The sequence below is a fragment of the Vanessa tameamea genome, chromosome 28 (genome assembly GCF_037043105.1).
Source record: "Vanessa tameamea isolate UH-Manoa-2023 chromosome 28, ilVanTame1 primary haplotype, whole genome shotgun sequence".
In the NCBI taxonomy this organism is placed as follows: Eukaryota; Metazoa; Arthropoda; class Insecta; order Lepidoptera; family Nymphalidae; genus Vanessa; species Vanessa tameamea.
The window spans coordinates 6,166,599-6,194,074 of record NC_087336.1 but is presented as its reverse complement, the minus strand read 5'-3'; the positions used below and the strand labels follow the sequence as shown (position 1 = coordinate 6,194,074).

Here is a 27,476-nt window from a genome sequence, read left to right as displayed (position 1 = left end):
TTTTACTAAAATTCTGTTAGACATTTGAGGTTTAGTATTGTTTTAGTTCAGTTCAGTAGGGTTTTGTGGTTGGTACTGCTTCGTAGAATAATGAAATGCTACAATGGTGCTGGTGATCAAATTTACTCGTAAAAGATACTTACAGTTTATAAATATTATAATGATTAGTAACAACTCGCATGGTTGCTGATTTCATAGGACATCAGAGTGACCTAATGTTATGCGATTGGCTGACACATTTAAAAATGTTGAGAATTAAACTAGTCACAGTAAAATATATGGCTGACCTGAGAAGTAGTGCCGAGAGAAACAAAGTTGGGAATTTTTGGGATATATAAAAAAAATCGTCTAATGAAATACAAGTGTAATTGATGATATGATGCGATCTCCTTCTAATGAAGAAACATCGGTTCAACTTTAAATTCCTTTATTCAATATAGGAGCATTCTACTATTGATTGTCAAACAGAAGTATTTCAGCTAGACAAAAAAAAATGTCAAATTATATGATATAAAAAAGATTACACGTACGACAGATATGTATGACTTCCTATTAGTTTACAATGAATATATGTATGTATGTCTCGCGGCAAGCCCTTGACATTGAAGATGCTCCGCCAAGCATGGTATCAAGGTGTCATGACCCTTTTGTTATTAAACTAGTTCTGTATTAAACCGGTAACCGTCTTGTTATAGTTGCTAGTATAAAGAATTTAGTTTCTGACGTCTTGGGATCATAAACTGTTATGTCCAGTAAGTCGCCCATGATTTAGGTAGGTGCAGTTAAACTCTCGTGCCTCAAAACTTTTTATATCCAATATATTCCAATCTTTATATATATAACAGTCTATTGTCAAATCGAAGTCCAGATGTACATGTTCCTCTTCTTTATGGTCGTTCTCCTCTTTATTGAAGGTCGTGTCTTTGAAAATCCTGCGTGGTATCGGTTGAATGGTTTTTACATCTTGTTCAGATTTTAGCTTCCATTAGCGCAGTTGTTATAGTGAGGCCAGTGAGATTCTCAACTCAAGTAACGACAAGTAGATGTTCGGCCGTGGTGTTTTATCGTCAACTTTGCCCACCACCAAAATATTTTAATTATGTATCATAGATGTTTATGGGGAGTTAACTTTTTTTTTATATCGTAACTAGAACGTAGACTACAAATTGATCTTAAGTTAAGCTATGATCAAATTATTGCTATTTAAATACTTTGTCAATTTTGTATGTTGCTACTAAGTGATCCTTTAAAGATTGCTAATATGAGAATTATTAAATATAAACAAACTTAATATTTACACATTCCATGCGATTTACTAATAGCCATACTATATTATATACTCAAGCAGATCTCAATTAATATATGGTCTAGTGTCTTGATATAAGGCCACAGAATCCGATGTTCTGGGTTCAAAACCCCAGGTCGGGCCATTACAAAATGATTAGGTTTTTCTATCAAAAAAAATCTCAGTAACAGCCCGCAGTCTGGATTGTGAAAGATTTTTGAAGTTCGTAAAGCTGTTGGAACCTGCTCTTTCCGATCGTGTCGAATTTTCTATCCCATCGGATTAGGAGAGTCAGGGAACAGGGCACTATAATATGTTCTGCGTAGTTGTCTAATCTCGCCTTGACTGGAATCGATAAGTACGTCATCATCACCAATTTTGTTAATAATGCACTCGAACACTATTCCACTCGACTAATCTTAAATATTATTTAACCTTTTGACTTCCGAAATTCTGATAACATTTTCACTAAATTTCCAGGTGCAAGAGGCGATGCGACGCGGCGTCCACATTCCAGACTCTGACGATGAAGGATACCCCCAGCAGGTGAGAAATACAATCGATTTGTAATCATGGTATATATAAATACTCTGCTGTTACTCGTTACGAAATGGCGCTGTGATACTTGGACTTCTACACCGTTTAAACGACCATTGAGACAATATTTTTTCATAGCTAAATCACTGGATGGAAATGATCAAATTTGGTATGCAAGATAAGCAAGCTCAAGGAAAACGTCGTCGGCCTCCCTAGTAGATAGGAGAAGCTGCGGGTGGAAAATAGTTGGTTGAGAAATACAATGAAATAGTTTTTGTTCTTGTTCGTTTCCTATACGATGACGCACTCATTCGATTAAAGCTGAAACTTTATACGGTTATTGTAACTCATAATAAGATTTATTATCTTCCGAGTTACGTCCTTACGTGTTCTCGTTAACCGAACTGACGTATCATCACTTTACAAAGTTTTTAAATGACGGGAGCCCACTTGACACATTTGACAATTGATTGACTTGACTTAAATCCATTTTAAGAAATACATATTTGAATCTGTTTACGATGTATTAGTAATTTACTAATGAAAATATCAATAATACTGTCGATAAGATTAAGATCCTCAGACGCACATACGAACGACAGGATATATATATATATATATATATATAGCTATGAATGTTGTATGGGCTGTGAGTTGTGATTAGTTGAACTGTGCTCTGTCTTCTTCTTTCGACTATTAAGTCAATGATGATAGAAAGAGAGATGTTTAACTAAACACCCGCTAATTGACGTTTGTAAGTTTGCTGTACGTAGATTGGAATTAATTATTACTGTTATGTAACTTATTTTTAAACTATTACATCTACAAACATATTTTTAAAATAAGTTTAGAGATGTAATAATTGTAGTTATTGTAATACATTAGCCATTACTTTAATTAAAAAATAAGATGAAAATTTTATAATACTTGGTAGTCGTTTGAGAAATTCGTTTTGGTGTCTCTCAGGGTCGTGTTCTAGGTCCGTTATTATTTAAAATGTATAATTGTGGTAAAAAGAAACCAATAAACAGAGAAATATTACAAAACGCTTCGGATAACGGCACCTGACACTTATAAGGTCGTAGAGAATTAGTTTATACTGTGAAATAAGTAAGAATTTGATATTGATTACAGCAAGAATCATACGGTCAGTACCGCAGACAGCGGTCTTGCGAGTCGAGCCCCGAGCGCGAGCCCGAGCTGTACTACGCGCGGTCCGCGGCGCCGCCCGCGCCCGCGCACCCCGCGCACGCCGCGCACGCGCACCGACACGAGGTGAGCCCACTCTATTATATACACGTGTCGTATATTTAACGAGGAATGAATTTGCATGATTTATGTTGTTTCCATTTCACTGAATGTATAAATAAATATATCATGTGATAGATCTCTAAAACGTTCATTTCATTTTTGAAATAAAATTTCGTTACATACGACTTTATGTATTTATATTACAGTAGTTTTATGTGTTTGGACGCATGTATTTTTAATACGCGATATGTCAATATTATATGCCATATTGATATGATTCGCTTTATATATAAAATGTTTATACAAAACATTACATCATCATTTTATATTTCTTCTATGTATGATATGTGTGTATTTTGTATAACTAATATAATAAACTATTAATGATTGTGCTAATCACAGTGGACAAACCAGAGATTTGGAGTAGGCTAGATACCGCACGCCGTCCGACCAAGCGTGCCCGAAGTTTGGACCGCCCGGCCCGTAATTGGACGCGAAATACTTGAGTTTGGGTCCGTGTAATTGTGCCGTTGTAAACTGTAAAAACTCTTCTTGGGTTATAAATTAAGTCCAGGGGGGTATTACCTACCATCGCTAATTAAATTAGTTGCTTAAACTGCTCTAATTAATTTTAAAATCATTTAAAATTTTCAAGTAAACACGACACGCTCGGTTTTTATACGATCTAATAAAGATGCGGCATCTAGCGTACTCTAAATCTTTGGGACGGACATATTTGGCAGTTTGGATATTTCCGGTTATATCTGGTTTTTTTAAGTTTTAACTAGATCCGAATTGTAGAGCATACGAACATAAGTAGATAGCATAAGTATATATATTAGTATAGTATATATAATATTAATTAGACATTTACTCGGTGGAAGGGCTTTGAGGAAGCCCGTCTGGGTAGGTGCTCAGTATTGTTGTGTTCCGGTTTGAAGGGTGAGTGAGCCAGTTTAAACTACAGGCACAACATCTTAGTTCCCAAGGTTGATGTCGCATTGGCGATCTAAAGAATGGTTATTATTTACTAGTCCGTCAACACATACAATTTAAAAAACACAAATTATACTTAACGAACTTAAACCATCTTTCCAGATCGATGTAGCTCTTTTTAATTTCGGCTATATCGTAAGCGACGGTAGAATAGTATGTGATCTATTGCTTTATCTGATTACTTAAAAGATGGACAGTATCGTCTTCAGTACGCTTGGAGCAGGGCTCGTTCGAAAATAAATTAATTGTCAAAAATATAGAAATAGAATAAACGATTTTAAAAGAGTAAAGTGTTATTTGGGGTCACTGAGATGTCTTATCGATCTATTTACGAATCTGATGACGATGTCCTTCAATCAATTCTTAGTTTAATGGCTTTTAGTTGTGCCACAGGGATGACGATGTCCTTATTTACCTCCGTTGTATATGACGCGCATGCGTAGCGCCATATGTTGAGTTACGTCGGAACTAGATTTGACAACGTCTCGTCGCTGTCAAAATCTAGCGGAGCGTCGTGTGGATGGTTAGCGCAGACACAATGGCGGCATTCAGCTGCGATGAGAAACCGTCATCGTAAATGCACCACAAAAATGGGGAAACGCTTTTGTTACGTGCAATTTTTTATTTTTTTTTTATAAATATATAAATTAATATTGGACAACATCACATACATTACTCTGATCCCAATGTAAGCAGCTAAAGCAGTTATGTTATGGAAAATCAGAAGTAACGACGGTACCACATACGCCCAGACCCAAGACAACATAGAAAATTAATGAACTTTTTCTACATCGACTCGGCCGGTTATCGAACCGGAGACCTCGGAGTGGCGTACCCATGAAAACCGGTGTAGACACTACTCGATTTTGTTAATTTCGATTCATTTGTGATATAAAGTGATTATTGAGATTATTCATTTGATTTTTGGACTAAATACTGATTTTAATTATATATGAAGAAGTAAATTGATTATACAATTGATTTTGACGTTTTATCTAGTTATCCGATTGCATCCACAAGTCATAAATCATGGCTAATCCTGACAAAGGTGATCTCTCGCCTTTGTATATATAATACATATTATTCCGTAAATTATTTATTTATTTAGTTGACCAATGGGGATGAAAATTGTTAGTTTAGTCTTAGTTTTAGCTTAGCTTAGTCTATTATTAAATTGTATGGGAAAAAAAGTAAAATGTGTTCACGGTGTGTTAAATTTTGTTAATGTTTTATTTTATTTTTTGTTTTGTTTGATCACGTACTCGTTCCATATTGTGTAATACGGCTAAATGCTTGGTATGCTCATGGTTAAATTTCATAGTAGTTTTTAGTACTCATAGTGACTAGATTTGTGGTCACAGTAGTGATAGAGATTAATTGTTTACAACTGCCAAATATGTAGTAGGTATGAAATGTGTACTGTGTACGTGCAACTAACTCGTAGTGGGCGCAGGGAAGGGACAGTCCGGCGGAGCCCGAGCCCGCGACCGAGCCCCCGCGCTCTCCGCCCACTCAGCAGGTCTGTTTATAATACATTTGTTTTTAAATTATCACTAGCTATGTCTTTAGGAGTGATTAATTAGTCTAATCTCTTCAATTACACGTAAAACTTATGATTAGTGGACGTCAGTAAAAAGTAATGGTACGGAAGATAAGGTGACCATAAGTCACTAAAAAAGTTTGGACTAATTTAATCTATATTTATTTATTTATTTTATTTGCAGTTTCATGCTCACACATACAATTAAACTTTAGTTTACATGAAATAAACCCTGCTAGGGCGTAGCAAATGTTAGAGAGACGGACGTTTTATCACAATTTTATCTGTCAGATATTCCTCGAGTGTGTAATAGCATTTACGATACACACACATATTCAAAAAATATTGAGTAAAGATGTATGTGTGCACCACTAAGAGCGTTTACATTGTACATTTATAACAACCAAACTAACAACACCCTGTGTCAATGTGTAGACATTATTCTAAAGAACACTGTACTACACTAAACTTCTTTATATAATACATTATACAATTATACAAGTACCTGTATCCAAATGTTCGTGTTTCAGATCCTATGATATATTAAATATTATGTTTTTAATATATATATAAGTATATAATATATTAAGACACGTTATGATCGATATATTTTAAATAATAATATTTTAATATCTACAAAATCATGCTAGTATAATATTATACATATAATGGTATGTAAATTTGAAATATATAGAACGGTGTTATTATGTTTATTTACGCGATATATTGACCACGTCAATGTAAATCTTGAACGAAGATTACGGGTTCAAAACTCAACAATTATCAATGAATTATTATTTTCTTTTTTCTTCTGTCGTATGTCAAACCAGTAATGACAGATAGGGACAGAGTATTTTATGATTATATTATTTATTTGTTTTTATTTTTAATATATAGATTTGCATGTTTTGGTGTTGCTGTATAAGTAATACGTACTTAACTTGATTGTGCTTAATATGTGTAATAATTGAAAAGAAAATATTGCCCTAATAAATAATTGTTTTGGTTAATTTAAATACTAATACAGGTGATTTTAATATTCATTAATCATTTTATGCTTGTGTATAGTAGAATTGTCTACGAGGCGTAATTTAAATGCTACAATTGACTTGCTACTTACAGTTCAGAGGCTCCGAATAACGCATAGTTGGGTAAATGTTTAAAAGTGACAGATTCTAGTGTCTTCATAACAAAATTGCAAACGTCAATTAGACAATTATACTATAAAGAAATTAAATATATATTCAAATATAGGAACAGGGCTTTAGACAAGAGATATACGATTTAATTTTTATGCCTGTAAGTTAGTCAACCGTAAAGAGATTTGTAGAAATATATATTATGATATATTCCAATGGTGCGAGGAGTTAAGATATACAAACCTTAGGTTTACATATTCCATGCGATATGCCAATAGCTCAGCTGGATAAATATATCTTTATTTATAATATGTATATATAATATTAACGAATCGACCAGAGATGTAACATCGATTCAAGGTCAAATTTAGTTTATTTAACTGAACTCGTCCTGCCGTTGGAATAGACTGCAGTCGTTGCACTATATTAAGTGAATTAGTAGTATTAGTAATTCGTTAATATTAGTAAGTTAGCGAGTGTAGCGGCGTGTGCGTTGTGCCCGCAGTGCCCCGCGTCGCCGGCGCGCCGCGCGTCGCCCGACGCCGACGAGCGCTACGACCACCCCGCCATGACCACCTCGCAGTACGAGGTGAGTCGCTACACACTGACGTGCCACGATCGTGTCCTGCGATGACTGAGACTTTGATCTTACGGAACGACTTCACGGAATGTTATTTTCTTATGAGTCTTTGTTTCAAGGGTATTTTAAAAAATTATAAATTCAATGATTATTTGGAATTTGAAAAAAGGCCGTCTAGTTTGGGTGGAAGATTGATTGAGATTGACTGGTTTGTACGAATGATTTTGCACTGTGAACGGGAAAGAATCGTACCCGTGTGAAGGCGGATCGGGTAGCGAGTAATACTTAGTTTTTTATTTATGATTAACGCATAAAATTCGCTTCTAATATTTAAAATTTACTAAGATTAAGCCACATTTATGCTTCAACTACTTTTTTTATGGACAATAGTGAACTAACTAAACTAAACAGTCGTAAACTCTCGTTACTTTTGCTCAGGGTGTGTTTGCCTTGAGTTGAGTTCTGTTTAACGATTCACCAATTATTAATATGTTGTGTAATAAATAATGAATATTTAAGTCTTTGAAATACTATTGTAGCCACACGTAAAGGTTTTAATTTGCTGTGAATTAATGTTTAAATCAATAAATATAATGATTATAATAGTTTCATAAGTCCTTCTTGGGGCAGGGTTTTCGTTCCCATGATATAATTCCGCAGATATTTTTAACTTTGCCAATCCATCAATTCAAAACGTTTGTTAAAATAACATTAATAAATAAAGCATATTATATTATTTGACATAATTATACAGATCACAAAAAAAGCGTGGAGCTAATACTTGTTGACTTTCAGACAATATTTGACATAAAACTTTGTATTTCAAATGTTACAACAGTTAGTTTTACGTTTACGACAATTCTGTAAAATGATTTTTCAAAAGTGCTCGTATAAAGTATTTTTTGATTCTGAGTAACCGTTTGTTCCCGTGCAGCCGCGCGGCGGGCCGCGCTCGCCGGACGCGGCCGCGCTCCGCCACTCCGTGTCGGCGCACAGCGTCAAGGTAAGCATTGCACGGTAAACAGCAACGTAATAGTCCGGACACACAGACACAGTACGATGGGAATCAGTGACGAGCGGGGGGAATCAAAGAGGGGTGGGGGGCAACGGCTGTACGTTTAATCGGCCTCTAAACGTTGCATTTAAGAACTTACATGGTAAAAGTATGTTTTCATGAAATTTAAATGCGGACAGACAGTACAAACAGAGGCGAATTATCGTTTTGTAGGGGCTTGACCTAACTGAGAGTAGGTTTTAGCAGACTTAACAAGCTAACAAAAAGATTAGAATAATAATTATCAAGTTCACTAAGATTTGTGACGGAAGAACTTAGATGTTTTAGAAGGGGGGGACTTGAGTAGGTCTTAGACCCCCAAATCCGCCGCTTCGTACTCCACATACTCCTGTGACATTTATATTGTATATTTATGTTATTGTATTAATTTTCTATTTTCTAAAATTATGTAATTCTTTCTACGGCCATATTTGATATGACAAGACATAATTGACTAACACTTTTGATTAGGATGAAATAAACAAATGTATTTATATATAATATTTTGTGTGTTTGTGTCGGTAGGAGTACTCGTATCCCACGAACGGCGAGTGGCGACACAGCGGGAACGCGCTCACTTCGCCGCACGAACACGGCTCCGATAGAGACAGGTGACAGCCCGCTCTCTTCGCACTCTTGATTAAATACTGACCGAAATCAAAAACACTAACTTTTGGTAATTGGTGATATACATATATGTATATGGGGGGGGGGGGTAAAGCGTCAACTCTTTATCAGACGTGATGATATTCGAAATGTAAGTCTCGCCGTTCACATTCGTAATATATTTTCGATGTTCACGTCAACTATGACACTTTTAGGTTGTCACGCGTTCTTCTACGCCATACTGACGTTGCGAGCGTGTGCGATAAGAAATAAATAAATCGTAATTTAACTTTTGAATGCTTCGACATTAATTTTTAGTGTAGTTATAGTAGCATATTTTTGAAATTGCTGTAGAATTGTAACTGAAAATCGTGAGACAAAATTAAAACTTTGTGGTTATGTCTTAAATACGTAATCTTTTAGTTTTAGGAAATAAAATAAATGTATTTTCGTTCATTGATTTAAAAACGGGACGCCCGACGGAAGTGGTGAGTTAAAAAAAAAAAGTCTGTCCGAAATACGTGAGAGAAGAGCCTGCCTACAGCTGCCTTATGCGTAAGAGAAAGGGAAGCCAGACAGACTGGCGCCGTAACGCGTTACGTAACGAAGCGGTTTACCCTTCCCATAAGAAGTTATCACTTAAAATTATTTTTTTATTGAAACTTTTATAGTTGAGTCAGTATTTTAAAATAAATATTATTTTTTTAAATTTCGAGTTCGGTTGATGATTTACTATTTGTGTATTTGTATATATATAATGATTTTTGACTATATACTACGAACATAATACATTTCTATTGCGATAATATTATCTTAACCGATGCTTCTTGCTTTATTAAACTGTTTTAAATGGATGTTTGAGTCGATGTTATACGATATGATAATTTAACTGACAGTTTTATACAGTGGGATTTTTTTTTATTGATAAAATAATATATGTAATTATTGTTATGTGAAATGATGCATTTCATTCTGTAGTGCAATTCAGAAAGAACAAATGATGGTAGCATGTCAGAAAGTGATAAGCGACATCGATTATAACAATAATACAGTTTAAAGACACGTATCAAAATCGTGTATCATCGTTAGTCGTTATACAGCGTTTCACAAGTGTTGGAATAAACAAAAACTTTCCTCACAAGCAATGGTTTATTTATCGTAGATTGCTTCACAATCAATTCTGATACAAAATTAATTCTTTGCTCGATCCCACCATTCTGACAATCAAAGTAAGAATGCCAATTTATAGGCTTACCCCTAGCATTAAACGTTTACACGCCTCTCCTTCAACTGTAGCAACATCCGGTTTTGATCTACTTCAAAATAGAAATTAGTTTAGTCAAAACCGGATGTTGATAATTAACGTAAAATGTAACAATTATTTAAATCGAATTATTTCTACTGATAATTTAATACATAAGAACAATAAAATATGATCACATTAAAATAAATATGCTAACACAAGTGAGATACAAAAAGCGCTGCTGCTTAAGATACTTCTGAAATGCCTTTTTTTGACTGACAACACTAGCTTTTAATTTTTTAACTTAGTATTGCCAGTATATAACTATAAGTTACTTCTTTCAAAATCAATATCATTCGATTTCGAGAGAAGTAGCGAGACTAGTAACAGACTTTTGACAAATCACTGATTTTATCTGAATGTTACCTTTCAGAAGCGAAACTTACTCGGTGCGCGGTGACTGGGAGAGGGAGCGAGACAGGGATAGGGACAGGGAGAGTGTGCGGGAGAGGGACAGAGAGTACCCGTCCGCGGTCATGGCGGAGCACCGCGGCTTCACGAGGAGGCCGGTCGCGAGGGTGAGTGCGTTGTAAAGACATACATGCATAAGTGTCTGGGATGGAGGGTTGAAAGAAACCACGAAATATCCACAATTTATATTGTTTGCTTCGAATTTACAAAAAAGTATGTTACACTTTAATACGTCGTGCCGCCATCGTGTCTCCTTTTTCTCCCCCTAGCTCACACCTACATAATTCTCTGTCGTGCTGTCTCTGTCATCATTACACCCTCGGTCTCACATCTCACCTCCCAATCACACACCTGACATTCCCACATGTGTGTAAAGAAAAAAATGTATTTTTCTTTAATTTGAATTCCGCGCATCAACCGGCATCGAACGCGCAGTGACGTGACAACTACATTTTGTTAGCCATGAAAAATATTAACCTCAAATCAATCTCGCGATCGTGAAGAGTAAAGTATCTTGTGATTTAGGAACAGACATTGTTAATAATAAGATTAAATTTAATGTTCTTTAAATATATATGTAATGAAATGACATTTCATTATCCCAAATTTGCTGCGCTCCGCGCGTTTTTAATCTGTAACTGAAAGTCAGTTTGCCGCGCATTTGATGGTTGAATGACAGAATGACAGATAATGTTTAGATTATTTTGAACTTTGATTTTGTAAGAAAATAAAGAGATATAATAGAGGAGGCGATATTAGTGAACTTTAAATGTCGTTTCTTTGTATTTTCAGGTAAGATAAAAGTATAATTGTAATAGTTTAATGATAATTGTTATGATATTGTAAAGGCGTGTTAAACAAAACAAAACTTTGTATTTTCAGAGAAACAATTTGTGGTTTATTTTGAGCATCCTCAATAACCTATCTTATATGTATATGCAGTTTCCTTAGAAAATAACTAAAACGAGCCAAAATTTTTATGTCGTTGTGCGTGACGGGTACGCTTGACAGTCGACACGTCATACGACTTTACTGGCGTGGCCAACTGCTGGCTGTTATAACGATGAAGACGCAATTCATAAAGATGTCGAACGTTTCAGAACTCAAACCTCCTGTCTGCCGTCCTGTGTCTGGTCAAAGAACTGGACTACCCGAGCCTCGAGGTCGCCGAGATGGCGGTGCGGTGAGTATTATGAATCTTGCGAATAAATCAATTGATCCTAATACCGCTGTTGGTTTTAAAACTTTGTATATGTTATTTTTTTTTATGAAATAGTTTGGCGGACGAGCGAATGGGCCAGCTTATGGTTAGTGGTCACTATCGCCCATAGACAATGGTGCTGTTAGAAATATTAACGTTTCCTTACATCACCAATGCGCCACCAACCTTGTGAGCAAAGATATTATGTCCCTGTGTGCCTGTAGTTACACTGGCTCACTCACCCTTCAAATCTTCAAACCGGAACACAACGATACTGAGTACCGTTGTTTGGCGGTATATAATATCTGATGAGTGCTACTACCAAGTACTATAAGTATATCTTAATTAATTGAATTGAATTTAATCAGTTTAAGTTGATTAAATTCAAAATCTGTTTAGAAGATTTAAATCGGCCTTCAATATTCATGTTTCTTGTACTTCAGATGTCGCATGGACGAGCTTGCGAACAGCCAGTGACCCAACGCTGAAGCCGAAAACTGACCGGCGAGCAATTTTCGATCTTAAGTCACACACAATAGAGCCGATGCGTCTGCTCGTTACGGGAAATTGAGCTTTTAGTGCAGGCCTATATGCAGTCGTTAAGGACTAATGTTGTGTGTGATCAAGGAATATGAACCTTAAGTGCGACCAGTAAAGTCTAAATTTGATTAAAGCTTACTAATATGTTACGCGAATACCTTTTTTTTTCGTTGTATAATAACTAACAGATCTTTCAAAGGATATTGATACTTATTTCTATGTAATAAAGGTGGTTATCGCATAACTATATAGATACGATTTATATGTAAAAAAGAATGAATTTTGCGTGCAATAAATGATGTTCAGGCGATAGAGGGTCTTATACGTATTGATATAAAGGCGTTATTGGCATGAAGGCTGTTGGTGGTTCCCGATTGGATGTTACGTTTGTGTGATTATCGTTCGATGTATGAATTGTTGGCGATATGTTGGCGTCGATTTTAACAAATGTTTGGTATTGGCTATTGGTCACGAGGTTGGATCAATTTATGTATAAAAATACGATAAATTAACTATTTATATATTAGAAGTGTTAGCTTTCTTAATTAAATTAGGCTTACTAGCGTATACACGCGGCTTTGTCTGCTATTATAATTGAATTATTTTATCCCTATTCCATCCAAATATATTTTTTTTAATATAATCTTATTGAAGTCCGGCTGCTGAGAAAATTAATACTTTTTTTAGGACGTACTTAGTACTAAGTGCCCTTCCAACTTTGTATTTATATAACTAACCTAACCTGTCCCATAGAATAAATTACACCTCCCTTGAATATGAAATATTCAATTCTCACCTTATTAAATAAACCTACCCGACTACCTGTTCGAAATATCAGTTTTCTAGACTTAATGGTTATGTCTGTCCGTTGATAGTCAGTCAGGACAAACGACAGTAATTTGAAAGCAACATTGCAACGTGACACATTCATAAAGATCGCCCTGGATTATCATTCGCCAAATGTTTGTTCAAAATCGATACAGCCTCGTAATTGTGATATAACGATCGTTTGAGGCTTTATTTTGAATTAGCACTCATTAAGGTTACTAATAAATAATTATTTTACATTATTATAATTAGAAACATATTATAGGTTTTTTTATTTTAATATTTTTAATGATTTGTTGTAGAACTGTTTATTTTATTTTTTTGTATATAATATTAAATATTTGTATTTTCTTAATTAAAACTTGATGTACAAATCAGTAATTAGTTTTATATACTGTTATTAAAAACCGCAATTTTTTATTATCTTTTATATTTTTTTAATCTGTTATTGTTTTGGTTATGAATTTTAATCTGTTTCTCTTATTGTGTTCCGACATATGGGGGGAGAGTAGTATATCGTTTTCTGTGTTATCTGTGGACATTACAAAGATATAGTTGTTATTAGACTGCAGTGGTTCTAAGGTCTAGTTTTTCTGTCTAGAAATACCTTGTCCTCGGAGAGCTCTTAAAGTATTTTGTCATATGCCTGAACTCAGAAACTCACCACAATTAAGACTGTGTGACACTTGTGCCCTATAATGTGCCTCGCGTAGTTGGCTAGCCTATTCAAAATGGAAGACTTCAAAAGCAACAACGAAAGTCGGTAAACTCCCTAAAATAAGTCTCTAAATATCGAATTCAAACGAAGCGTTCCCAAATGTAACGGACTTAATTTTCTTACTAATTATTTATTCTAAATTAAAAACAATTAAAAACTGTTTGTAACTATCTATCAATTTATTGCTTACATGACTGTTAACTCACTCACTCGGCTACAAGATCATTATTTACCCTAAACAGTCCTGTTTGAACTCTATTACATATTTGAAATTATTTTAAATTATAGAATACAGACTTTTCATGTGTCGGAATACAAAACTAAAATGAAATCATTACTACTAAAAAAATAATTATATACGAACTAATTTTCATTTTTTTTTTTAATGTATTGTAGCTAAAATATATTTTATCCTTTTTCTTTCGAAGATACTGTCTTGGGAAGAGCGAGATAGCCGATTTTTAATATTTCAAGGCCAGTGATTTAAAAAGGAATTAATACGTATATATTATTAATACAGTTCATTGTATATTATTTCTTTTTAATTTTAGAATGTTATGTGTTATCTGTACAAATTGATTTGTAAAAAAAATAAAATTCTTATTGAGTTTTATGAATACTTAATTTACTTTTTAACAATTTTAATTATTGCATTGTAATGAAATTTTAAAAATCTTTTAAACTGATTTAATTAAAGACAAAGTTACTACTCTCCATTCATTTAAATGACAGTGGATTAAAATCCAATATTGCAATTTATAAAATATAAATCTTATATTATTTTGAATGATATTAATTTTACATACATATATTGTTATTGATTATTCCGGTTTCACCGAACCCTCCAAACGTCCTTCTACTTAAGGATACCCTTGCCCAGCGATGGGAGTGGGCTCATACCACTTATAAAAATTTATAATGTAATCACTACATATGATTTCGTGTATGCACATACGACTTTTTGTAATTTATAACGATCAGTGAAACTGGTATATTTAATAAGGTTAAATTTGAATCGAGTATACAGTTTTTTTTTTTGTATGTGATGTATGTTATTTACTCAAATGTGATTAAATACATATTAGCTTTTAAATGCGGTTAAGAAACTGATCCAAATGGTAGTCGAATATTTATATAAGTGCCGTAAGTGACGCGGACTCGCAGACAAATGTAATGTTTATGTAAATATATAGTTATTTATACAATGTAATTAGATTTTTTTAGTTAAAACTACGTGTTAGGTCGTTATTTGTAAGTCTGTAGACAATTGTAGGATACGTTTTGCATACCGTAGTATCTACTGACAGTTATGACAAGAGCCAAACGCAATTGTCATGATGACTGTATAGAGGTTCAATTAAAAGATGGTCTAAGACAACATTCGGGACAATCAAATGAACATATATATGTATATATTGTATAGCTATGTTATTATATGCGCACAAAATGCAAACCCTTTCAGAATTTGGCAATATGCCAATATTGTCAGCCATATTGGATTTTATGTGGTCAAATGTTTGTCTATGCTATGATGTGTGTTTCTTATTATTTAATAATTTGTTATAATACAGTTAGCAAAATAAATTTACTTACATATATGTTTGTATATATATAAGGTAAATTTATTCTGCTCAATTAATTTTTATTACAAAAAAAAATAGAACTATTTGAAAAGCAATTTATTCTGGATCATTATGAGCCGATCTGACAAATCCTGAAAAATTGTCGTCGATTTTTAGGACAGTCTGTATAATTCGAGTCTGTGTTTCGTTCAATTGAATATTCTTTAAGAACGCTTTAAACAAATGTAATAATAATCGTTCCTATATAAATACTAAATTGTATAATACCTACTAACGCTATGAATAGAGGAAAACTTATATTTTCAAAAATAGCCAGTTGATCTTAGTGTTATGATTATATATTTGTAGATACTTTATTCAGAAATCTAGTAATTGTATATTAAGTGTCATATATTGTATAGTATCAGTACTTTGTATTGCGGTATTCTCAAATGAAGGGTGAGTGAGCCAGGATAATGACAGGTACAATGGATCAAGTCAGTTATGTTGTCAGTGTATGGTTTTGTTAATATTTCTTATAGTGCGACTCTATATGTTTATGGAGGTTACCCCTCACATCAGAAAAAATTTTTTGTTTTTATTATTATTATCAATAGAATGCCGTTTTTTTATTATATATATGTTTCTCCAAAGACTGTAACTGTCTTAATCAGTTTCTTCTTTGTATTGGTCTTACGAGTCTTATTAATAATGAAATAAGTGTATTTACGAGTAAATAATACTCGGCGCGTTTAAGTGGATTAAACTGCGTAACGCAGTTATTTATGTAATAATACTAAAACCTTCTCCGAAACGAGCAGCGTTTTCTGGTATAGTTATATGTATCATGTGTATAGTGTATTTAATGTAATATATAATATAAATAAATTTAATTGAATAAAACTACCCTGATATTCAAAGTCCAAAAATAAAATGTATAAATATTTTTGTCTGTAAGTTCGCGTCCAACAAGTCCTGGGACACCACACTAGATAACAGATCGATTGTTATAAAATAATTAATTAATAATAAAATTAACTTGCCGACTCTATATAGTCGTTTTATTTTAACACAAACCTTTTGTTGAGTATTAACTTTAACGTGTTGCCTGTGTTTTATAATTATATAAAACTTTATAGTTCAAAATGTAACGTTGAATGGTAAACATGGCCATACAGCTTGTGCGCACGTGCACGGTGTCGTGCTTTTGTTAGTTTCCTTCTTATTTTTCTTTATTAAACATTTTAATCGGTCTAGTTAGGGAACGTAGTACATCCCCGCTTTTAAAAATCCATGACTTGGGAACCTTCAAGAAAAGAGCGTACTCTTTCCCGAAAGGCCGGCAACGCACCTGCAAGCCCCCCGGTGTTGCAGATGTCCATGGGCGGTGGTAGTCACTTTCCATCAGGTGAGCGTCCTTCTCGTTTGCCACCTATGACAAGAAAAAAAAAATAAAAAAAAATGATTACTCTCTGAATAGGTTGTGTCTCAAAAGATGGTAATGGCCTCATCGGTCGATAGATAAATTTATTTTTTTGGAAGTGTTTCATTTTATGACACTGCATCAACTCTTGCTTTGTCTAAGATCCATAATAGTTAAACTCAAACAGAAAAGTTGCTGTTTTTTCTTCAACTTGCCATATTTTATTGCCATATTTAGGTCATTACTTCGATTTCTGACGTAATGACCTAAATTGTCTTCAATTGACTTTCTCGCTTGAAAAGACTAATATTTATAAATCGTAGTTTTACCAGGAGCAGAGTAAACAGCTAATTTTGGCTCGTCATATTACAAGTTTAAATACAATAAGCAAGTAAAATAATAATAATATATAATCAGCACAAGCTGTAATTTATTTGTCGAAATACAATATAAAAACTATTATCACAGATTGCCATAGAATTAAACATAGATTAAGAAGATGTAATCAATATGACGCTTATCATCTTGCCAAACGTCAATCATGCCTCACGTGTCAGTTACGTGTACAGCAACAAACTGGAGGCCTACCACCTACCACTAATCAGGTACAACAGGTTAAGATATAATTTCACCCCTTATTCATGATTGAAAACATTTCGTTTTTATTTTTATTAATACATTTTTTTCTTTTCAACTATTATTTTAAATTACGAATTTCCACTTTACTTTTCCACTCCATTGAAAGCGGAAAATACTTCGGACACGTTTCTAGCTCTAAATGATTTATAAAAACAATTTAGCACATAAAAGACTTACTAATTAAAGACCCTCTGATAAGGTCGTCATATCACATTCGACATTTTAATATACATATATTTCTTATGTATGCTGTAAAGGCGCAATGTCTGCGTCGACTGTGTCGCGCGGAACACCAGCGAGGGTAAACGGCACGGACATCATAGACCTGGATCGCTACATGCGTGCTACGGTACGACCCTCGCGACACCGACCTCAACACACCCGGTAACTGTTGATGTTATTTATTCCTTTATCTTAGAAGTATATTAAAACTAAGCCTTTATTCGAAATAACTACTTATCTAAAAGTAGAAAAGAAACAAAAGTTATGGAGAACAATTCAGTAACTCGAACAGATAATTAATAACTCGACCATTCCACGTTGAGACTCACCGGTAGTTGGCGCTGCAATACGCGTCCTATATCCATCAAGCGATCGCCTAGAACATTGAATATGTTATACATAGGACGATGTTTGCGCAAACGCAGGTGCAGTCTATGTTCGGCACTGTATATTATCTTTTGTCTAAAAGGAATGGCATTGTCAAAAGTAGCTCACGTAACAGAAACCTAATGCTTTTATATAATATTACAGTGAGCGCTTGATCGTGGATGCGGGCGGTATAAACAGAATACCAGTAGATGTCAGCTCCAGTACCGATAGTAGTCCTTTGCAATCGCACACACACACTCGGGATCACTGCAAGCAATACTCGCACGACTCTGGATTGTCCGATGGTAGTTATCTGAGGCAAAGACATCGACCACAGAGGTAGGAAAGCTTAAAACTAACGCGATTGTCTGCGTGAAATCAAATAGATCGTAAACTTCGCTTAATGTTAATGCCTTTATGTTTTAGAGAGTATAATAAAAGTAATACTTATCTCAATAATGTAATTACGTCTCTTTGAATAATTATTTAGGCATTTTTCAAACCGGCTATAACATATTAATTTGATATTCATTTTTGAGAAAATATTCCATAATTTCTGGTTGGTTTTCATATGCTTTTGCTTCAGTTACTTTTAGATGCTCAAATTGACTCACAGCATTTGGTAAATATTGCTTTACTTTCAAAAACGTTAAGTCAAAGTTTCGTTAATATAAGATATATTACAACATTATTGTATTATTAAAAATATTTCAGACGTGTTAGCGTAGAAAAATCTCGCGAGTCAAGTCGAGTGGCGGGCTCAAACTCGTCAGTGCGCGAATTCAAAGCTGCTTGCGAAAAGGCGTTACGCGAACAACAGCAACAAATAGCACGAGTCGCTGAACTTTGCGAGAAATTAGTGCAACCGCAAATCGCACAAAATATTCTTCAAACAGCAACTCCGAATGTCACAAACGTTGGACAAAATTCTCCCAACACTCCCCGAGTAACTCAAACTTTTAACTGTATGAACCAAAATACAAATCAGTTTGGCCAATATTTGAATTCCGATTTGAATGAGAACACATTGTGTGTGAAACAAAATTTCGGTCAAAATGTAAGCCAAATTAAACGCGTTAATCGTGATCTTTCACCTTGTACAAGTGACATTACATCCAGCAGTTGTAGCACGAGAAATGTTAAGATGCGAGACAAACATCGCGTGAGTATTTTGAAATACACGATTTATATGATACTCGTATCTGTAATAAGATTCTGCAGTTATTTATAACTTGGCCTATTAAAAAAATTAAAGCTAATGTCCAAAAACTAAATAAGCATCTTATTCGTGGAGTTAATGCTTGTTGACTTCCAGACAGGAGACATAACATACATATATAATTGTAACTAACACGACTGTAATTTTAGATGTTGAAAAGAGTAAAGTTCTACTGAGTTCCTTGCCGGCTCTTCTCGGTAGAATCTAAATGTCGAACCGGTGGTAGCTTTACTTTAAATAGTTTGTTAAATGACGATTCAAAAGTGCTTGTAAAAGTCTACTTGAATAAAGTACATTTTGATTTGATTTGATTCAATTGAAGATAAAAAACGTGTGGACTTAGTATATAATGATTTCTGGGCAGAATATATTTAAAAAAATAATAGATGTAATTTAAATGTTGGAAAAGAGTAACTATTGAGTTTCTTGCCGGTTCTTTACGATATAATCTACTTTCCGAACATACAAGATTTATATTGAATTTAACACTGTAACGTGAAGATTCAAAAGTGCTTTTATGACTGCTCCGAAAACACAAGAATATTTTGGCAGCTCATAAAAAATACGTCATATGACCATTATTTTTAATCAATTACATAATTTAAATCTTGATGAGCCCTATACTTCATATTATGATATTTTCTGTCTCCCACTCCAAGTTGCTAATAGGCTATTTGACAATGCGAAAAATAAAGTGTCAATTATTGTAATCAGTATATATTATGAGTTTAGAAATGGTTATTTATCAACGAAAGTTGAAAATAATAATTAATTTATTCAAAATTCCATAAATAAAAATGCATTTTTTTAAACGTTTGTCACGTGACAAAAAACGCTCCCGATTGGTCGGGCTCGTGATGACGTCACTTGCTTATTAACCTCGTTTGCCTACTGTATGTGGCTTATATGTGCCACAGATTACAATACAGGCAAGTGACGTCACCGACCCTTTTACAGCGCCACATCGTCAAAGTAGCGTTTTCGCGCGCTATTTAAATATAGAATTTTTAATTTGATATTCTTCAGCAAAATATGTACTAGAATTAAAAAAAAAACAACTTTTACTGGGTTCCTTAACCTCTATTAAATAATATAAAATGCATTTTAAAAACCAGTCAAATAGCCTATAAGTACCGCGTTGATAGCCTGTAGATAAATATTTTAAATTTAACATTGCTTTACGTTAATAAATTGCTGATGTTTGATTGAAATGATTTGATACAGTCTGACTCATGTAAAACCTACAACTTGATAATGGGAAAATTAGACGAACTAAGCCAGCTGTTTGCGACTCGACGCGTGCCCGTTCAAACTCACCTCGTAAGGCAGTCCTCCGAGTCAGTGTCGATGTGTGACAAGGTGGTGGCCACGGACGACGGAAGGGGAAGAAATTTTGACACCGTAAAGGTAACTGGCATAAATGTGCCATTTAAAAATGCTATAAATCATTGTGCGCCTTCTAAAAATCCCATGTTCTGGAATAAAGGGCGTTGATTCTCTATATATATCATTTTTCTTAATAGAGTTGTTAAAATACAAAATGCGTTTTTTAAAATTAAAATTTAAAATAATGTACGATTCATATATTGAAAACGATAATGAATTATCGGAATTAATATAAATATGATCCATTATTTTTTTTTTTTATTAATACAATAAGCTTCCAATAAAGGTACTTCATACGAGCAAACTGAACGGTCGTGTACAGCCCATAAATCAATCTCTTGAAAGACGTCAACTCAAAACACAATACGCGATGAATGTTACAACAGTGGGACGAGGGAGAAATCACGTTGCTGGCGATGGGTGATTTTTTTTGTATTAATATTTTTTTGTTATCAAATTGGGCATCTGATGTTAAGTGGTGGTAGGGCTTTGTGCAAGCCCGTCTGGATAGGTAACACCCACTCTGATATTCTACCGCCAAACGACAATACTCAGTATCGTTGTGTTCCGGTTCGAAGGGTGAGTGAGCAAGTGTAGCAGGCACAAGGAACATCTTAGTTCCCAAGGTTGGTAGGGCATTAGTGATGTAAGGAATGTTTAATATTTCTTACAGCGCCATTGTCTATGGGCGGTGGTGACCGCTTACCATCAGGTGGCCCATATCCTAGGCCACCAACCTATATCATAAAAAAATCCTTATATTTCTCCTAGTTTGTGAAAAAATAATGTAAACAGTTCCTAACAAATGTATGAACTAAGATGTTAGTTACACTGATTCACTCACCTTTCAAACCGGAACAGTTTATCATCTACCGAAAAAAATAGGTTAAATTGTAAGCACTCAAGCGAAAAAAATAGGTTAAATTGTGAGCAAGACGGTTCACTGACTGTTTGCCTCTTTGGTCTAGTGGCTAGATATAGGCTGCATATCCTGAGGTCCTGGAATCAAATTCCAGGTCGGACTGATAAAAAGTTATAGTTTAGATTTTTCTTTTAAAAAATTCTCAATAACAGCCTGGACTTTCAAACTCCATGTAAGGTACCCCTGTGTCTCAGAGAGCACTGCGTAGTTGGCATATCATCACATTGACAGTGTTATGGGTGGATTTTAAGTAATTAGTCTTTAACAATATGGCTGATTGCAGTTGCCTGAGCGACGCCGGCTCGGTCAGCGATGTCTTCGACTTGGACAACCCTTTGCATGTGAGTTAATTTAGTTATTTTCAAATGATCATGTTAATTTACATATTATTAAATGATCTCTAAATGTATAGTTAGTCTATGGATTTTAATAATTCTCACTTAAATACGGCCTTAGTAATATCTTTTTTATGTATATTATCAGTTATATTCGCAAGCTAAACGCTTACAAGAGTTACGAGCGAGTAGCCAACGCACGAGTTCCAGTCGTCCACCGCACAAACGACAGAACGCACGCGACTACGAGTCGGAGGCGCTGGGCGACCAGGTCGAGGGCACTCGCTCCGTGTGCGCGCTGTGTCGTGAATACTGGCGAATTATAAGACAGTATTTCAATAAATAATTCTTTGGAACTTTTATTTGATTTAGTATTATAATCATTTGTGATGTTATGTATTGTGTTTTATTTTTAATAAAGTTTGCACGCGATTAAATATTTCTTATTATTTTATACCACAATATTATTATCCACACATTACACATTTCTTAAATCAAAACATATTAGTTATAAGTTTCTCTCCACCTATGACCAAACATTATACTACCTCACTGACCCTTTAAACCGGAACAGAACAATACTAAATACTTCTCTTTGGCGTTAGAACAAGCGACGAGAGGGATTAAGTGTATGTGTTTATGAAAAGAAATATTTAATATACTAAAACTTTCCATTTAGCCATAAGTAGCAATATATTATAACACAGTAAGAAAATATTATAAATAGTTCGTGAAAAAAACAACTAGTAAAAATATGGACCCAAGCATGAGCCCTGTGGAATTCTAGAATTTATGACACGACAAGTGGATTAATAGCCAGTAGCCGCGATATATTGATCTTAGTATCCTTAAATTATGAAATATTACATATTTACCAACAACGATGAAAAAAACATTAAGTAATTAATGAAAATTTAAATCAAAAGCCTAACTAAAATCTGCACTTACAAGTCAGATTAAGGTGCTCAAAACTCTGTAAAGGGTATAAAATTTGTGTATGTAGACATTTGATTAATGGATAAATGCTGAATGAAATGCTGCTAGCATTCTTGCCACCACTCCACGTAGTCGTGTTTTATACAAAAATTTGGGCAATCAAAGCGACATTGCTTTTACATGAACAAGTTTAGTTCCTTACATTTATGAAGTAATACAATTTTCTCCTATTCTTCTTTACCGTAGAACCTCCTTAACAATGACAGCGTCATCGATCAGAAAATTAATATTACGATTAAGTTGAATTGACAGAACAAAAGAAATTTTCAATCATGACAAAATTACAAGTTCATAATACATATTATAATAATATATAAAAATGAAAAACATGTAAAAATTTAATATGCTGGAAAGAATTAAAACATAAATTACATTTCAAGTAAATATGAAGAACTTTGAACTTGGTCTTTGCTGGCTTTTGTTTCTTCTGATACAGGTATAATTTGAGCATTTTAATGACAAGCGTTTCTTGTGGTGCTATCTTGGCCAAACGGTCTTTGCTTGATCGTGAAAATTATCGAATTACTCTCAGTAGCCGTTCATGGTAATAAATCAATATTCAACGTTTCGCGTTCTCCTAAATGTTCAAATATTTTAAATCTTAAAATCATTTCTAAAGTTACGTCAGTTTAAACGTCACGGCAACAGTTTTAGTCCTGAGAGTCATATTATTGTAATTAATGATTTCAATTTTATGGACCAAAATGTTTTAAGAATGTATAGCATTATGGAAATTGGCAACTTGTATATTTGTGGAACCGCCCAAAAACTCCTTGAATTATTTACACACTTCTTATTCATCTAAATAAGTATCCAGGGTTTTCTTAAATAACCTTATTTAATATATGTTTTCAACTAATTGCTTGGTAAGTCATTAATATTGTTTATTGATTAAGGTTGTAAGCGCTTTTGCCTGTAAGAGAAAATCGTCTTGCCGTCCCCCGCGCTGTCCCGGCGGTTGCAAGCCCAAGTACTGGTAGATGATAAGAACATCGACTGAGGTTTTTTATTGACAGAATCATGGTATGTCTTACTAATTTAAAATACACTAATTATAAAGGCATATAACTTGTGTTTTGTGTATTATTTACACTATCAAGGCTTTAGTGTTGCTTAACCTCTAATTCACAATATAAGTAGTTAGAGATATCAGACAATAGCTATACTGTACTGGTACAAAGCCTTCTGGCGTACTGTCAAATATAGTAGAAATAATAAGATATTGATCTATGATAATGAGATTTTCTTTGTTGATTGAAGATATTTTCGCATAGACAAATTCATTACTTTTTACTGATTCGTTATGTTTAAGTTGGTTTTTGATTGTCACACAATCTAACCCAGATTAAGGGTAAACGAGACGTTTTTTCCGAGACAGAAACCTCCAGTGACTTATATTTTTTTAATAAAAAAAAACTATTTTATTAACACTGGATACTTTATGTTAACTTTTATCATGGACAACATGATTTTTTTTTGGCAATAATGTAAACGAAATTCTCTACTGTAAAACTTCTAAGTCCCTAATACAGAATTGAAAATGTTCATTTCGATCTAATACAATGCGAATAACGTCGCCATTGCTTCAAGGACTTGAAGTCTTTATCCACCGGGCTTCGAACTTGTATTGAAACGAATTACATGAGATAAATATGCTAAATCAGATTATATATAATAATAGCCTATATTATATTGTATGTATATTATATGTATATATTGTAAGAATGAATTTCTCGGACATAATTAATTCTAATTCTTACTTTTTCAAATTAAGCGTAATTGCTAATATTTTTTTGGAAGGAAGACATTGTCAAATTCTGCCTGCCTGTCTGTGTGTGTACTAATAAGTAGTTCCAACAAATGGACACTGGCGTAATCTTACTTTGATTTACATTATTTATAGTTATTAAACATAATATGATTTTATACTTTAGGTATTTTCACTGCTATGGCGTTATGTGTGGTGGGTGGCGTGGTGTGCGGCGTGGATGGTCGCGGGGGCGAAGGGCTGTAAGAAGAAAACAATCTGCCGCCCGCCTCCCGGTGGCCGACCTGGGTGTGGCGGATTCAGATAAATGTTCGTGGTAATCCAAACTTGTAACATGTAATTTATAGATGAAACAGTCAAATGCAGTAACTTGTATAGCATTATAATTATACTAACTCCTCTTCTCCGATAAGGGCAGCATCTTGTATAAGTTTTATGTATATTGGTTTAGTATTAGTAGTTTTTAGCCTTTACAAAAAAAATATCTTAATTTATAGTATAGACTATTAACAATACAGATCTGGTTAAATATATTATGGTTTAGTGTAAATAGATCAATATTTAATTCATCATTTTAATCCTTGACTCAAGTAACTATCTGTTTAATGCTCTTTCAAGGCCAAATATTTGAACCGACTTTTATGCCTATAATCTGACGACCAAACTAAAACGCGAGCGTAGCCGCGGGCGACCACTAGTACTTATTAATCATTCGGTTGTGTTCAACTTAAGTAATCTATTGCAGAATTTGACTCACAAATACTAACAATAACAAGTTATTCAAAGGCTCGTACTAAATGCAAATTTGTATTGAGTTACATTTTAAGATTATTATAGTTTATAATATTGAATTATGAATTTAATCCGCAGATTCAATTACTCCAATGTCCAGATCTGATAAAACGCAAGTGGAAAATGTAACAAGAAATAAAACAAATTGACTTTTTATGAATTTTTATTGATTTTTTTCTTATAAAATATGCTTCTTACACGACTACTCAGTAGTTCCTGAAACAAGACATTAGTTTTTTTATCAAATCATGAAGTTTTTAATTATGATTAAATATAAGATGCTGAGCTTGATTGTTTTCAATTATTTATCTCCCTAATCACTGGTTCGGCGAAATCCTAATTTATATTTAGTATGTATCAGTGTTATAGTATATGTTCAACGATGAGCACATGACGTGGGTAAATTGTGATAGTGTAACAAAATAAATCAACTTACAGTATCCATATGGATAATAATCATGGGTATACGGAAGTAGTCTCAGTCTAGTTAAGCTAGCTAGTTTAGTCTAGCTAACTCAACATTTAATTCAGTTTGAATATGGATTGATACATATTTTTGTTAATTGTTTTTAAGGTAAAATAATCCATTCCCAATGCAATTATTCATATGAAATGTGTTTGTTGTTAAGATTGTGTTCATCAAATACAATCAAAACATTGTTGTTCTCTGTGGTTAATTGATTTATTTAAAAATAATCCGATGTCAAAAAATAGAATTTGACTCACTTTGTTAAGATTCCATCTTTCTTGGTTAGTCTGACAATACAGTCATCAGACTCTCCCATGCGTCTGATGGCACCGCAGATGACGTACATCTTGTTGGTGTCAGCAGCGCGGCCGGTGGCAGGGTCCACATCGGCGATCACGAGCTGTACGGATGCGTGATCCTTAGCGTGGATAAGACGGTTGCTCGCAGAGCTAAAAAAAAAGAAGAATCACAATAAACATTGAAGGTCCTCTTGTTAATTTATTGCAATACAATATTAAGACATTTATGAGGTTATAAATTAGTTAAATCCTTAAAAATATTTTAACTGCTTATTTTGTAAAGTAATACATGGGAATTGTTGATTTATAAAAGCATCAAGCAAGATGCATAAGAAATTTTGCGGGCAACGCTTATTAAGTAATAATAATTTTCAAACAATGTTAATATTAACACGAATCGTGGTATTGCGTTAAAACAATGAGATTTCAAAAAGAAATATGTGTAAGATTAACTCACCATTTCCTCGGGCAGTACAAGTCAACGAATTCACCAGCGTCGTTCTGCATTTTGTTTTTCTGAAATAAGATTTTAAACACAGTTAATTCACTGATTTGCAATAAATTACACAAAAATTAGACTTGAGCCAAAACTAACCTAAAAGAAACACGCGAAACGATCAAACGTCAGAAGCAAAAAGAACATGGCTGCCGCGTAAAGTTGCCACAACGAAGATACAAAATTTAGAAACTACTAGCTGATCGTAGTGATTATAAAAATGAAAAAAATGTTTAAGAGTATACTCTTCAATAATATAATATTATCATATACCGATATAAAGATGGTTTTTAAAGTGGATTTAATAAAAGCCAATATAAATACTTATATTTTTTTTCAAAATGTATACGGTAACGGTTAAGCTCCCTTGTTGATTGTAATAATATAAAATATATATTTTAAAGTTCATTAGTTTTTATTTTTTTCATGGAGCAGTTTCAACTAGTTTTTTGTTGTGGCAAGCATTGGGATCTACAATATTATAATCTATATTGTCATGTGATTTACAATATCAATAAGAGATGGCGCTACAAGTAAGTTAAATCGCGCTATCATTAGACTTAGAAATTTATACATATGTATATTTTTAA

At 33.7% G+C, this 27,476-nt stretch overlaps 3 protein-coding genes and 1 long non-coding RNA gene across 11 annotated transcripts in view; 3 read left to right on the top strand and 1 right to left on the bottom strand.

Moving 5' to 3' along the window:
* The window catches only part of LOC113391834 (uncharacterized), a 62,784-nt gene extending 49,574 nt beyond the window's left edge, over positions 1 to 13,210 (top strand). The window contains exons 5-13 of one of the 5 annotated variants that reach the window (XM_026627932.2): positions 1,766 to 1,831; positions 2,957 to 3,097; positions 5,523 to 5,588; positions 7,254 to 7,337; positions 8,263 to 8,331; positions 8,908 to 8,993; positions 10,665 to 10,809; positions 11,803 to 11,885; positions 12,347 to 13,210. In XM_026627932.2, the coding sequence (XP_026483717.2) occupies positions 1,766 to 1,831; positions 2,957 to 3,097; positions 5,523 to 5,588; positions 7,254 to 7,337; positions 8,263 to 8,331; positions 8,908 to 8,993; positions 10,665 to 10,809; positions 11,803 to 11,885; positions 12,347 to 12,380 (774 nt within the window). In that variant the 3' untranslated portion in view covers positions 12,381 to 13,210. Of the gene's footprint in view, positions 1 to 1,765; positions 1,832 to 2,956; positions 3,098 to 5,513; positions 5,589 to 7,253; positions 7,338 to 8,262; positions 8,332 to 8,907; positions 8,994 to 10,664; positions 10,810 to 11,802; positions 11,886 to 12,346 lie in introns of all 5 variants that reach the window. The other 4 variants (XM_026627931.2, XM_026627933.2, XM_064219572.1 and 1 more) reach the window with 4 other exon arrangements.
* A 4,281-nt stretch (positions 13,211 to 17,491) lies between these two features.
* Positions 17,492 to 22,486, top strand: LOC113391896 (uncharacterized). The gene is made up of 8 exons (XM_026628025.2): positions 17,492 to 17,579; positions 17,871 to 17,997; positions 18,367 to 18,543; positions 18,919 to 19,366; positions 20,648 to 20,830; positions 21,096 to 21,229; positions 22,015 to 22,072; positions 22,215 to 22,486. Exons 2-8 carry the CDS (start codon positions 17,876 to 17,878, stop codon positions 22,410 to 22,412), a joined length of 1,320 nt encoding a protein of 439 aa, XP_026483810.1. The 5' UTR covers positions 17,492 to 17,579; positions 17,871 to 17,875; the 3' UTR covers positions 22,413 to 22,486.
* Positions 22,487 to 23,252: 766 nt separating this feature from the next.
* Positions 23,253 to 25,825, top strand: LOC135194260 (uncharacterized). 3 transcript variants are annotated; one of them, XR_010309737.1, is made up of 4 exons: positions 23,253 to 23,498; positions 23,959 to 24,085; positions 24,997 to 25,159; positions 25,701 to 25,779. It is a non-coding gene; the product is annotated as an uncharacterized LOC135194260 (long non-coding RNA). The 3 variants fall into 3 exon arrangements; XR_010309735.1 differs by having other exon boundaries at positions 23,255 to 23,498; positions 24,997 to 25,146; positions 25,701 to 25,825; XR_010309736.1 differs by having other exon boundaries at positions 23,255 to 23,498; positions 24,997 to 25,139; positions 25,701 to 25,822.
* On the bottom strand, positions 25,768 to 27,104 carry LOC113391845 (small ribosomal subunit protein eS21). 2 transcript variants are annotated; one of them, XM_026627947.2, is made up of 4 exons: positions 26,986 to 27,104; positions 26,848 to 26,906; positions 26,349 to 26,540; positions 25,768 to 25,838 (listed from the first exon to the last, which is right to left on the bottom strand). In XM_026627947.2, exons 2-4 carry the CDS (start codon positions 26,895 to 26,897, stop codon positions 25,829 to 25,831), a joined length of 252 nt encoding a protein of 83 aa, XP_026483732.1. In that variant the 5' UTR covers positions 26,898 to 26,906; positions 26,986 to 27,104; the 3' UTR covers positions 25,768 to 25,828. The 2 variants fall into 2 exon arrangements, with proteins under 2 accessions (XP_026483732.1, XP_026483733.1); XM_026627948.2 differs by lacking the exon at positions 25,768 to 25,838 and having other exon boundaries at positions 26,345 to 26,540.
* Between the last annotated feature and the right edge of the window lie 372 nt (positions 27,105 to 27,476).

Excerpts from the sequence above, each read along its gene's own strand:
- LOC113391845 (XM_026627947.2), bottom strand. The coding sequence starts at position 26,897 with ATGCAGAACGACGCTGGTGAATTCGTTGACTTGTACTGCCCGAGGAAA. Across the intron at positions 26,541-26,847 it reads TTGTACTGCCCGAGGAAATG|CTCTGCGAGCAACCGTCTTA; the intron begins GTGAGTTAATCT and ends CTTTTTTTTTAG.
- LOC113391896 (XM_026628025.2), top strand. The coding sequence starts at position 17,876 with ATGTCTGCGTCGACTGTGTCGCGCGGAACACCAGCGAGGGTAAACGGC. Across the intron at positions 19,367-20,647 it reads AGATGCGAGACAAACATCGC|TCTGACTCATGTAAAACCTA; the intron begins GTGAGTATTTTG and ends GATTTGATACAG. Across the intron at positions 22,073-22,214 it reads ACTTGGACAACCCTTTGCAT|TTATATTCGCAAGCTAAACG; the intron begins GTGAGTTAATTT and ends GTATATTATCAG.